The sequence below is a fragment of the Carcharodon carcharias genome, chromosome 3 (genome assembly GCF_017639515.1).
Source record: "Carcharodon carcharias isolate sCarCar2 chromosome 3, sCarCar2.pri, whole genome shotgun sequence".
Lineage (NCBI taxonomy): Eukaryota > Metazoa > Chordata > Chondrichthyes > Lamniformes > Lamnidae > Carcharodon > Carcharodon carcharias.
In genome coordinates, this window is record NC_054469.1 from 36,509,944 (window position 1) to 36,523,062 (window position 13,119).

Sequence of the window (13,119 nt, forward strand, 5' to 3'; positions counted from 1 at the left end):
AATAAAGAAAAGAAAAATTTAAGACATGCGCCCTCATGTGACAGAGTCACATGAGCTGGGACATGTCAATGAACTTAAATTAAAACATTTATTTAATTTATAAACCCTTCATGAAACGTCATCCTGTCCGTGGATGAGGTTTCCTGAAAAAAATGAAGGCTGCCTGGGCTCTTAGCCTGCCCGCCAACCTTAAGGTTGGACGGGCAGCTTAGGTAATTACTTAATTGCCTTTTTAAATGGCCTTAATAGGCCTTTGACAGTTTGGCGGGCGAGCAGCCGACTCGCCTGACGTCACCTCGTGTCATTTTATACCTTGGCAAGCGTGCCCCGCCCCCGCTCACCGAGCCGAAGATTCAGGCCCATGTTTCTGATTTAAAAGCATACCAATAAAGATGTGAAAACATTTTAATTTTTGTGTTAATATAAATAGGGAATGCAGGGCAATACAGGGAAAGTTTTAATCATATGTCAATTAGTGGTTAATGGTATTAAGGTGGTGGACATTAATTATATATAAGAGCAGGCTGAAAGTTTGGTTGTTGGTTGGTAATGTATGTTAAGCAATGTGTGCCTCTGTAAATAAAAGCTTGTTAATGTATAAAGACTACACTCCAGTTCTATCCTTCACCAAGTTGGCTATGTGAAATCTAATAAGTGTGATGGTGATATTAGCGATGAGGTTCATTGGTTTAAAATTCACTTATGCTATTATCCCTGCAAACGCTGTTGTATTTAATTAACTTTTTTTTTAACTGTGCTTTTTAAAAAAATTCACGTATTTTTCTCTGGTATAGTTCAATTTGATATATTGCACAGAATAAAAGAGAAGAAAGCAAAATGGTAGAAAATTGTCCTCTAATATGTCACCTCTATGGGAGATAATTAATATTAAACATATACCAGATAAAAACATTTGTACAGTTTGCTGTATTAATCTATTTATAAAAGGGATATTGGATACCCTGGGCATAAATGAAAACACCATAACCAAATTTTGGAGTTCAGAAAACAATCACTACCACAGGAACAGTTTGTCATTCTAGCCTGCATTCTGAGATTATTATACTGTGTTTAAAACTCATCTTATGATTCCATTGTCGGGTCTGATGATTCAGTTTCTACCATTAGATGATCTGCAGTCAAGTCCCATATATAAAGAAGCTCCTTGCAATGTCGTTAGAAGAGGTTTAACGTAAAACAACAAGCAATAGACTGGAAGTAAATTACTTATTCCTGCTTCATTTTATATTTGTTTGCTATTCCCTCTTCTGCCTGCAGTAAGAAGCTGCTCGTAATCTTGATCTCCTTGTTGAGTCACACATGTACCCTTGGTATGTGAGCATTATTGGAAAGGAGGTCCATTGTTGCCCTTCAGAATGTGGTAGTGGGCCTTATATAATTAAATATCGGCAGGCTTCTATTTATATATCTATTATGAGAAAACTACCTATTTAAAAATCTTATTACCACCATTTATTTCTGTTACTTTCTCGTTAAGAAAGCTTGGAGTTTACTTTAATTACACTGATCAATCAGACTATTAATAGGGAAAAAACAAACAAGTGCACAGGACTTTTAAAAAAAGAAAACACAAGGAAAAACTTAAAGCACAAAAACATTTTATATATTGGGATTAATTGTATACAAAAATATTGCCGTATTTACCTTAAAGTGTATGCTTGTCTCTGTAATTCACTGAGTTCCTGATCACAGTAGAACTAACATTGCGGGCAGCTTATGACAGAATAGTATCAGAGCGAGTCGTTAAATGGTTGGCAGAAAATCTATACAAGGAAGAAATAAACAAATGCTCCAAATTAAAAATACAGTATAAAGCTATATGATGTACAAAAGATTTTATGTTCCTCTGTGTAAAGGACTATGAGGATGACTTTGAGGAAGATGAATGTGAAGATGAAGAGGTCGAGCAAGAGAAAGAGGAAATTCCAGTACATCAGCGAGCTGAAATTGAAGCAATTCAAAAAGCCATTGCAGCAGAAAATGAACAGATCAGAGAAACACACGCTAGAAATCACAAAAAGATATTTGAAGAAGAACCAAAAAGAGGTAGGGTTAATTTTTATATGAATTACCATACTTTAAAAATAATTATCATTGGATTTTCAACATTACATTTTAAAATCTCCAAACCAGATTAATCAGTAAAGAACTTGGTCTGTGTGTGTACCTTTTTTTTCTCATACACCATACTGCTGTGTATGCACCATTTGATATGAATGTTTTTGACAGAATTTGTTTTATTCCCATCATTGTAACCCCTCACTTGAATGAGTACAGATTCATTTAAATACCGTTTTTTGTTCTCTTTGTAATTACTAGAATACATTTGTGAATGATCCTCCTTCAGTTTACAATGGTGTTAACCAGATATTAACTGAATTACCTTGAATGATAGGTAACATGCACTGCTGCTGTTAAACTACCGTATTTTAAAAATGTATTCATCTGCCCTTAGGTGATTACATTTTTCTTCCAACATTGGATAAACTGTTATAGCTGGTGTAGAGCCTGTGCTCAAGTATGTTTTTGAATTTATTTGCTGTGATATTGCAGTGCAAAATCACTTGAGGAGCAGCTGACCTTATGAAGAACCAGTTTAATCCAATTTTACCCAGCATTACTAAAATGCTTTGTAAGTCATGGCTACTGCCTCAATTAAGTAAGGAAAGAAGTTCTCATGTTAGAATGCTTGCTTATCTGGAAGCCCTGAAAGTAATTTAATCCAAATAGAAATATATCCTTCTACTTTATGCAGTCTGCACATCCAGGTTGTACCTGGGCAGTGGAGTTTTAGATTTTGGAGTTCATGGTTAGCAAAACCTAACGGTATACATGGCAAACTGTCAACCAGCCCAATGGGTAGAACTTGGACCAAATGTGAAACCATGACATTTTTATTGTACAGTAGGTGATTAGAACAAAGGGCCTTTACTTTATGCCAGACAATGACGTAATTTGAGATTTTATTCAGTTCTGGGAGTTAGACTTTGATGTAATGTGCAAACAGTAAACATATGTCTGTCACATTGTAGTATTTCCAATGAAGCTCATACTTCAAATGTTCCAGCTTTGAAACTGCATGCAATTTCCACCATAAACCTTGATTGTAATAGACAGCCAGCTAAGTATGTTGAGGTATCACATAAAGATTGTTAAACAGTTGTATCTGTTCCATCAAAAATGTAAACTAATAAAACAGCTCATTTAATTAGATTTGGATATGTTTATTTCTCATCTAAATGTTATCTACTGCTTCCATTATGCTGCGCATTTTATTTGTGTGTAACACAATTTGTTGCCAATTTAGATTTTGAAAACTCACAGACCAGAGGACCTGCTCAAGGAACGTTCATTGACTTTGTGGCAGCAAGGCAGCGAGAGATCAGTTCTAAAGTGGCTAGTAAACAAAAGTAGGTAACTGAAAATATGAGCTTACAGTTTATGTGCAAAATATTACAGACTAGCAGGGACCCAAAAAACATTTGTGGTGAAACTAGAATCTTTATTGCAACAGCACAGTACTTCTTTAAATACAGGTTTTCTAGTAATTCTTTCACCAAAGACTTTAACAAAACCAAAACTTCTCACTCTGGAAAAAGCTACATAAAGTTGTCTATATGTTAAAATAGTCTGAGGATATAAATACAATTTTGTCAGGAGACTTGTTTATGGTCATAGAATATGAAAGACTAATTGGGAACTGTTTTCTCCTAAGTTGAAAAATCTAATTGGCTCAATACTATTCGAGGAATGAACACACTATTTCCTTGAATCTACCTGTTATAATTTCAGCATTTATCATTGGTAGTTAGGAAGCTGTTTTCTTCAATGTTGTTTCGTTACAAAGTCCTTGTTTGGGATTCAAGTTTCATAGCAACATTATAAAATGCTTCTAGCTTTAGAATAAAAGTTGTGTTAAATAATTGTCCCTGTCATTTTGCTTTACTTAACCAGTTCCATCATCTCTTCCCATGCCATCCTTATCCTCCTTATACTATCCCATCCTTCCCTTGTCATCCCTTCCATGCCATCCCCATCCTGCTCTTTAACATCCCCATCAATTTCATTCCTCACAGAAACAATCTCTCCAGCAGTGTAACTGTGTTGTTCAGCTCCCCTCAACTTCTGCCCCCACCCCCATCCTACTACTTCTGCTAACCGTTGGCAGCTGCACATACGTCATGCACTCCAGTCTTCTGCGCCCCACATGCCTCAGCCTGCATTCCTTTCCAATGCTATCCCCATCCTACTCCTTCCATCCATGCCATATCATCCCAACCCTGCCATCTGTATTCCTTCCATCAATCCCAACCCATTCCTCACAGAAATGATCTTTCTAGCTAGTTTTATCACACGTCAAAGCTCACAATGGCTGTAAAATCTCATGTAAACATGTATCACTGGAATTTCAGCATAATCTGATAAGTGAATAAACTTTTACCGGTCCATTGAGTAGTAAAAGACAGTAGTATAAGTCTAGATTTTGTCCTTCCAAAACTGGGACAAGTCTGGAGAAACTGTGATGGAGGATGGTCTTTCACTGATTATATAAGCAGTGAGAATAATTAATAGTGGATCAACACTCAAACAAAGTATTTAAGCATTTTGGGTTCCATGTCTATAGATGAGATTGCATTCATTTCAGTAGGCTAAATTGGCCTAGCGTTAACCCCAAGATATAAATTATATCCCTGTCTGGGTAATAGAATACTATTGAGTATCATGTTACACCCTTACCTTCTCATGTTTGTGTCACACTACCAACTGTTGGCAGCTGCATGCGTGTTACATACTGCAGTCCTCCACATGCTGCTCTGTGTTCCAGGCTCCACCCACTAAATCAACTCACTGACCAATCAAAACTGTTCAGACAGACAAGCCAAATATTATTATTGGTTGTAGGCATGATTACACAGAGTAAAGGGAGTGGTTACACAGTAAATAATGAAGGTTTGGGTATTTAGGAATATTGTCATGACTCTTTGGAAGTAATTACACAAAGAGTACAGGTTGTTTTACAGTGATTACAGCGCTTAAGGACTGAAATTAGTGCCTATGGCAGTGACCCCGATGCCAGGCTGGAAAGCCAGGGGCAACCCAGCTGTGGCTATTTCCAGGAGCCTTTGTGTGATTCTATGGCCATTGGGCAATTAATGGCCTGATGTTGGGGCTCCCTTCAAGGGCAGCGATCTTCCCTCCAAGAGCTACCAGCTAATCGGAGGGCCAACAGCTCTTTAGTCCTAGCAGTGGTCACTGGGAGCAGTGGCTACTGCTGACACTGTGCCCAGCCAGGACTAGCAAGATGGACTAGGCCCCACAACCAAGTGATGTCATGCATGCTGGGGTCAGCCAGGCAGGCCTCGGTGAGGGAGTGGGTGGTGGTGAGATGGTCAAGGGAGTTGGTGGTGTTTCAGCGGTGGCGGCCCTCACCGCACCGGGCCCCTCCATGGGCCAGATGGTGTCTGATAAGGCCCCCCTCTCACCCCCCATTCCCCCCCCACTGCCAAGGCCCTGAGAGAAGCTGACAGCCTTACTAGGTAATCTCACTGTGTGAAGGGGCACCCCCTTCCAACCTCCCCCACCCGCCCATTCCTTACCACTGAAGAATTCCACTGGTGGTGGGAAGAGACCCTCAGGTGGCCCTTGTTTGGCTATTTAAGGGTCTCAATTGACCATATGGAATGCTGCCTTCTGACTTTCTACACCTTTGATTTGCATGGAGTTGGGAAGACAACAAGCGCTCCACCCCTTGCCTCCCCTCCCAATTCTATGCCCCCCCTTTTAAATTTTTTTTTAAATTTTGAAAAAAGGACACACCAATCAACTTGGTGCCACAGAAGGCAACTGTTTACCTTGCCACTGTTATGACCAGGATAGTTTGAGGCAAGATAGAAAAATTGTGAGTGAGTATTTGCAGAGGGGCATTTTTAAAGTGAAAGTCAATTCAGACACAACCACACAACTTTGAACTAAATTCAGGTCATTAGTCCATTAATATAAACCATAATTTTTTGTTTGTCCTTATCAAGACAAGACAACCTAAAGAATTAAGCAAAACAAACAAAATAATCTCTGTGCGTAGTTCTTGTGTAAATGTTAAAATAAGCTTCCAAAGTTTCGTTCACCACAGGTTTTGTTGGTTTTGGTGAAAGATTTGATTTTCAAGTACTATAAGTACACTGTGATCCTTTGAAAATCTAAGTATAAGATAGCAGATTTCTATTATCGATTTCTGTAACAGAAGCTATTTAGTTTTGAAGTTAACAAAAGATGAATCTACATGCAAATGTAAATTTTCAAGTCGAATTTTTTTGGCCTATCACAATAGTTCTAAGACTTCCTTCACAAAAAAGATTTGGATGAAGGAGATCCTTTGGTCCATTTAATTAGTTTCAACAACAAAAAACCCTGATATTGAATAACAAGCTCTTTCATGAGCTCTTTACAATGAAATGTCTAGAAATAAGTCTTTCTCCTATTGATGTACATGTAAAAAGCCGTAATTTGATGTTCTCTGCAGAAAGCGCAGCGTGGAGTTGCTCAGACTGATTGACCTGGATTTCTCAGTTAGCTTTTCAATGCTTGATCTGCCTCCATTGAATGAGTACGATGTGTATATCAAAAACTTTGGGCGCACAAATACCAAGCAGGTTGGTGGAGTAGTGTTCCACATTTTGCATCGTTTTATCATTGGTGTTCAGACTAGATCTATATGGCATGTTCTTACATACTTAAGTGTTATTCTGAAACTTGCTGAATATAACTATTACTTCAAGTGTGATAATTGATCGATAACTTTGGGTAGTAAACATGGATTATTCATAGTGACATCAATGTAGCCTTTCAAGCTTTATTTATTTGTGAAATTTTAAGTTAAATATGCATTTTAGCAATGTGGCATTACTTTTTCCTTTTTTAATCCTGTGTAGTTTTTATTTAGCAGAATTCTAGAGTTATTTGTCACCATAGAACTTCATTAATCACTGGTTGGGCATCACCTGGAGCACTTTGGCAATTCTAGGCACCACACTTCAGGAAAGTTGTTGAAGCCTTAGGGTACAGAGGAGGTTTACCAGTATGTTACTAGAGGTAAAGGACTCCGTTTAAGAGGAGAGGTTGGAAAAGTTAGCATTGTTTTACTAGGAACAAGAAATGTTAAGAAGTGACCTCGTAGAATAGAATCATAGAATGGTTACAGCACAGAGGGAGGCTGTTCAGCCTACTGAGCCCATGCTGGCTCACTGCAAGAGCAAATTACTATGACTCACTCACTGACTCTTTCCCTGTAGCCCTGCAAATTTTTTCTTCAGGTGCTTATTCAATTCCCTTTTGAAAGCTACAATTGAATCTGCCTCCATGATGTGCGATTTGTGCACCTATATCTCTAGGCCCCTCTGCTGCTGCACCTCCTTTCAAATTGTGCTGTCTCTATCTTGTCTCTACTCATTTTTCCAACCAAAATATATCACTTCATACTTCTCTGTGTTAAATGTCACCTGCCACTTGTCCACCCATTCCATCAACATGTCTCTGTCCTCTTGAAGTCTATCACTATTCTCGTCAGAGTTCACCATATTTCCAAATTCTGTGTCATCTCCAACTTTTGAAATTGTGGCCTTTGCCCCCAAGTCTAAGTCTTTAGTATAGATCAAGAAAAACAGCAGTCCTGGTAGCAACCTGTCAGCAACTGTATACCTTCCTCCGGTTTGAAAAGCACCCACTCACTGCTACTCTCTGTTTCCTGTCACTCAGCCAACTCTGCAGTCATGCTGTCACTTTTTCTTTAATTCCATGTGCTTCAACTTTGCTGATAAACCTGTAACGTGGTACTTGATCAAATACCTTTCGTAAGTCCATGTACACCACATGAACCACATTACCTTCATCAACCCAAAACTCAATCAAGTTAGTTAAACACAATTTATCTTTAACAAGTCCATTTCCTTAATTTATCCAAATGTTAATTTCGTCCTAGAATATTGTTTCTAAAATCTTTCCAACTACTGAGGTTAAACTGATTAAGTTATAGTCACTGGGTTTATGGTTGCACCCTTTTTTTGAACAACGGTGTAACATTTGCAGTTCTCCAGCCATCTAGAATTACCCTCACATCTGAGGAAGATTGAAAGATTGTGATCAGTACCTTCCGCAATTTCCATCTTTGCTTCCCTCAGCATCGTCAGATACATCCCATCTGGCTCTGCTGCAAAGTACTTAGTAGAGGTTTCCAAGATGTTGCTAAGTAAAGACCTTGATCAAAGTCATTGGCAAAAAATCTGGAGGGGAATTGTCAGGATCTGGAATGTTCTACCTGAAAAACTGGTCCCATAAATAATTTTAAAAGAGAGTTAGACAAGTGTTTGATGATGATGAACTTTCTGAACAAAAGGCAGGGATGTGGGACTGGTGGATCATATCAAACAGCATGTCCCAGCTGCTGTTCACAGTGGGCATAGTACATATCGTACCCAATTATCACGTGCTTGCAAAGCTTATAACACAGTGTCCAACATTATATGTGATTCTGCGACTGGACAACATTTGCTAAATGTTTCTCAGTGTGCTAAGAATTATGCTGACAGCCAATTTAAGATTGTTGGTTGTGCCCGCAGTGTGGCACATTTGCGTGTATTGGAAGCTACATATATTAATACACAGGGCAGAAAGAACATGTACACACATTGTTCCTATTTCAGCTAAACAAAATAATTGACAGCCATTTGCTGACTCATTCCTCAGGGAAGTGCCTTGACCAATCAGGGTCAAGCTGTTTGGTTTAAATTTTAAACAGTGCTCAGCAGTTAACTGTCAGTCACCATCAATTGGTGCGTTCTCTATGACAACGCCCCTAACCAATCAGAATCCACTTGCCAACCGATCAGCACTCTCATCTCAGACAATATAAATTGTTGTTTTCCCCTTGTATTGGTATTCTTGTGAAGTGTGCTGATGAAAAGCTTCGTCATGTCTCTCTTTTCAGCAATACTCAAGTTCTCTACTACCAAATGACTATTTAACTGTAGCTATGGATGAAGGTTGAAAACAGGGCTGCTAAAATTGTTCTATTAACCATCTATAACCTTGTGCTTATTTATGATATGCATGTTCTTGCTGAATGAACTGACCTAATTATTTAAATAAAATATTAAGTGGAACCTACGGATTAAAAAGCCACAAATTTTAAAAATGTGATAGGGTTGGAACTTAAGTAATTTCAAATTATATTGTCATAATAAGCTGCAGTTTTTGTGGTAAATTTCTACCAACAGTCCTGGAAAGAAATGGAAATATGAACAATGTGAAGCATTGTTGGGACAGCATGGTTCCTATCTTCATCTATATATTGGTCATTATAAGTGGCTTTTAGATAGCTTTTTTGTCTTGCATTGTCGATGCTGTTCCTCATTCAACAAAATGAGAGAACAGAAAATGAACAGTGGCCGTTTGCAATTTTTTCTACATAATCTTCATTGTGCATATAGGTCTCTGCTTCATGACAGCATTGGAGTCCAGTGTATTTTGAGACTTGGGGCATCACTTCTCATATGTAGCCATGTATTCGACAAGTGTATGAGTATGGGTGGAAACTTAGAATTAGGCTACTGCTCGTGTGGAATCTAGACACCAGCATTGCCTGATCAGGCCAAATAGCATGTTTCTAAGTTATAATTTCTATGTAATTCTACCTGCTGTTATTGATGCTTTGACTTTTGGAGGAAATCAATATACTTGGTTGGTCAGCATCAATGTGGCAGTAATTTTAAGACTCCTCACCTGCAGTTTAGTGTGAAAATGGTCTAAACTTTGTGTAAATGTGGAGGAATGCGTTTCAGCATTTTAGCATGAATACATGGAGCTACAATAAAAATTAGAGGGAACAGGACTTGAAATTCTGCTCTGTGCTATTTTCAGTGTGTTTATTGTGATGATTGAAATAATGCATATAGGAATTTTCAACAAAGATATTAACCCTTTTAAAATGAACTAAAAATAATGCTGAGTTCAATTTCAGCCCTCATTGGGGCTTAAGATGTGTCCTACTCATGTTGAACTGATTTTTCTCCTTAAATGAACTAATCACACTGAGTATATCAACTCTTCCAAATGGGAGTTTTTTGAGGATGTAACTAGCGGAATAGATAAGGGAGAACCAGTGGATGTGGTGTATTTGGATTTTCAGAAAGCTTTTGATAAAGTCCCACATAAGAGGTAAGTGTGCAAAATTAAAGCACATAGGATTGGGGGGTAATATCTTGGCATGGGTTGACAATTGGTTAACAGACAAGAAACAGAGAGTAGGAATGAATGGATCATTTTTGGAGTGGCAGGCGCTGATTAGTGGGGTACCACAAGTATCAGTGCTTGGCCTCCAGCCTCATCAATGATTTGGATGAGGAAACCAAATGTAATATTTCCAAGTTTGCTGATGACACAAACCTAGGTGGGAATGTGAGGAGGATGTTAAGAGGCTTCAAAGCAATTTTGACAAGTTGAGTGAGTGGGACAATACATGGCAGATGCAATATAATGTGGATAAGTGTGAAGTTATCCACTTTAGTAGGAAAACAGAACGGTAGAGTGTTATTTAAATGGTGATAGATTGGGAAACGTTGATGTACAAAGGGACCTGGGTGTCCTTGTACACCAATCACTGAAAGCAAGCATGCAGATGCAGCAAGCATTTAGGAAGGCAAGTGATATCTTGGCCTTCATTGCGAGAGGACCTGAGTGTAGGAGCAAGGATCTCTTACTGCAGCAATACAGGGCCTTGGTGAGACCACATCTGGAGTATTGTGCGCAGTTTTGGTCTCCTTACTTAAGAAAGGATTCACTTACCATAGAGGGAGTGGAGCAAAGGTTCACCAGACTGATTCCTGGGATGGCAGGATTGCATATGAGGAGAAATTGGTTTGACTCGGCCTGTATTCACTGGAGTTTAGAAGAATGAGAGGGGGTCTCATTGGAACATATAAAATTCTTACAGAGCTGGACAGACTGGATGCAGTGATGATGTTTCCTCTGGCTGAAGGGGCCTAGAACAAGGGGTCACAGTCTCAGGATACGGTGTAGCCAATTTAGGACTGAGATGAGGAGAAATTTCTGCACCCAGAGGTGGTGAACCTGTGAAATTCTCTACCACAGAGGGCCGTGGAGGCCAAGTCACTGAATTTACTTAAGAAGGAAATAGATTTCTGGACTCTAAGGGCATCAAAGAATATGGGGAGAGCACGGGAGTATGGCGTTGAAATAGAGGATCAACCATGGTGTTGAATTGCAGAGCAGGCTCAAAGGGCTACTCCTCCTATTTTCTATGTTTAAACATGATTTTTGAAAGCTTATGCAGGTTAAAGTTTCAGCTTCTCATCATCTGGCATTTTGTTTTTGGTTTGTTTTTATTTTCCATAGGCTTTTGTTCAGTGCAACGAAGACAATGTGGACCGAGACATTCAGACAGATGAAATTGAAACTGTTGAAAAGTGGACACAGCATCCTGGAGAGGGTAACGCGGTGTGTGGGGGTAAGCACTTTTGTGCCAGAACTTTATTGTTACCAAGGGCAGGATCTTCCCTCCGTTGGGGGGGATTGTGCAGGAGCGGGCACGAGCAGGTGGGTTCCCGATTGGCGCTCCCGGTTAGGGGCACACCTCCATTTTACGTGGGTGGGCCAATTAAGGGTCCCTTTGTATGCGCTCCCTGTGTGGGCAGGGGGGGATTCCCTGAGCCTGGAGCACGCTCTTTCACGCATGTGCATGAAAGAGCGCACAGATCTCCCTGAGGCAAAGTGCTGCCTCAGGAAGATCAGCTCAGGTTTGAAAGTTTGATTAAAGATGAGAAAAAAAAAATACTGACATGTCCCCTTATGTGCCACTATCACATGAGCTGGGACATGTCATTTATTTTATTTAGACATTTCAGAAAAATTTTAATACCCTCATGCAACCTCATCCCGCCTGTGGATGAGGTTTCATGTTTTTTCGGAAGCCCCTCTGGGCTCCCGGCCTGCCTGCCAACCTTAAGGTTAGAAGGGCATGTCCATTGATTACCTCAATTACTTTATTAATGGCCTTAAGTGGCTGTTGACAGATCAGTGGGCACGCAGCTGGCTCGGCTCCATGTGCCGACCTGAAAATGTAAATGACGTGGGGTGACGTCGGGACACCCGCCCGATGTCACCCCATGTCATTTTATATGTCGGCGAGTGGGCCCTCACCCTCGCTCACCGATCGGGAGATGCAGCCCCAAAGCTTTATTTCACAAAGTAACCTGCATTTGCCTGTTTAATTGCATAAATGCACAAGCTGCCTGGCGATGGGGAATCTGACTTGGTCTTTTACATTTATCTCTCCTGCTTTACTTCTAAATGTTCATTTTAAAGAGATTGATTAAGAAAACTGAATAGAATCTGTTATGACACAGCAGCTGGTAAAGGCTGAGTTGTTTAAATCCCAGAGGGAAACTTGAACAACTGTCATAACCTATATTTTCAATTGGTATGTTTGAGATGCAGCTCTGAATTCAGGAATAAGACCACCAAGCCTTGTAAGGTTTTTTATATAAAACTAAATTAAACATTTATTAATTTAACAATAAATTAAACACAAACACATGTCTACAAATTACTGCCGTAATAACTTTCAAACAAATCCCCAACTTAATCACAGAAAATGCTGGAAAAACTCAGCAGGTGTAACAGCATCTGTGGAGAGGAAAACAGTTAACATTTCGAGTCCGTATGACTTTTTCAGAGCTCTGTAGGCTTACTGGCTGGTTAGATCTTAAATGCCTCTGACTTACACACACAAACTCCTTTCTGTTTATACCTAGCTTTTCCTTTGAATGTAACTTTTCCATTGTATTGCTAGGTTTTTAATTTTACCTCTTCTAACGATAAACCCTTTGATTCTACCAATTTTATTTGTAATATAAACACATTGCTTGGCGCCTCCCAGCAAGATTTTTTTTCCATTCTTTTGAATACAAATTTACACTTTACCTTCTCCTCCTTATGGTTATCTAATTAACATCTCAAACTACTATGCATCAAAGCACCCAAAGTAGCTGGCTTTAATCCAATTAAGACACACACATAACTCTATTT

At 39.3% G+C, this 13,119-nt stretch overlaps 1 protein-coding gene across 5 annotated transcripts in view; it reads left to right on the top strand.

The window, feature by feature from the left end:
* Positions 1-13,119, top strand: part of dync2i1 (dynein 2 intermediate chain 1) — a 143,785-nt gene that overhangs the window by 68,982 nt on the left and 61,684 nt on the right. For all 5 annotated transcript variants that reach the window (XM_041185108.1, XM_041185109.1, XM_041185110.1 and 2 more), the window contains 4 exons: positions 1,878-2,067; positions 3,329-3,431; positions 6,542-6,671; positions 11,428-11,539. In XM_041185108.1, coding sequence (XP_041041042.1) covers positions 1,878-2,067; positions 3,329-3,431; positions 6,542-6,671; positions 11,428-11,539 — 535 coding nt within the window. The remainder of the gene's footprint in view (positions 1-1,877; positions 2,068-3,328; positions 3,432-6,541; positions 6,672-11,427; positions 11,540-13,119) is intronic.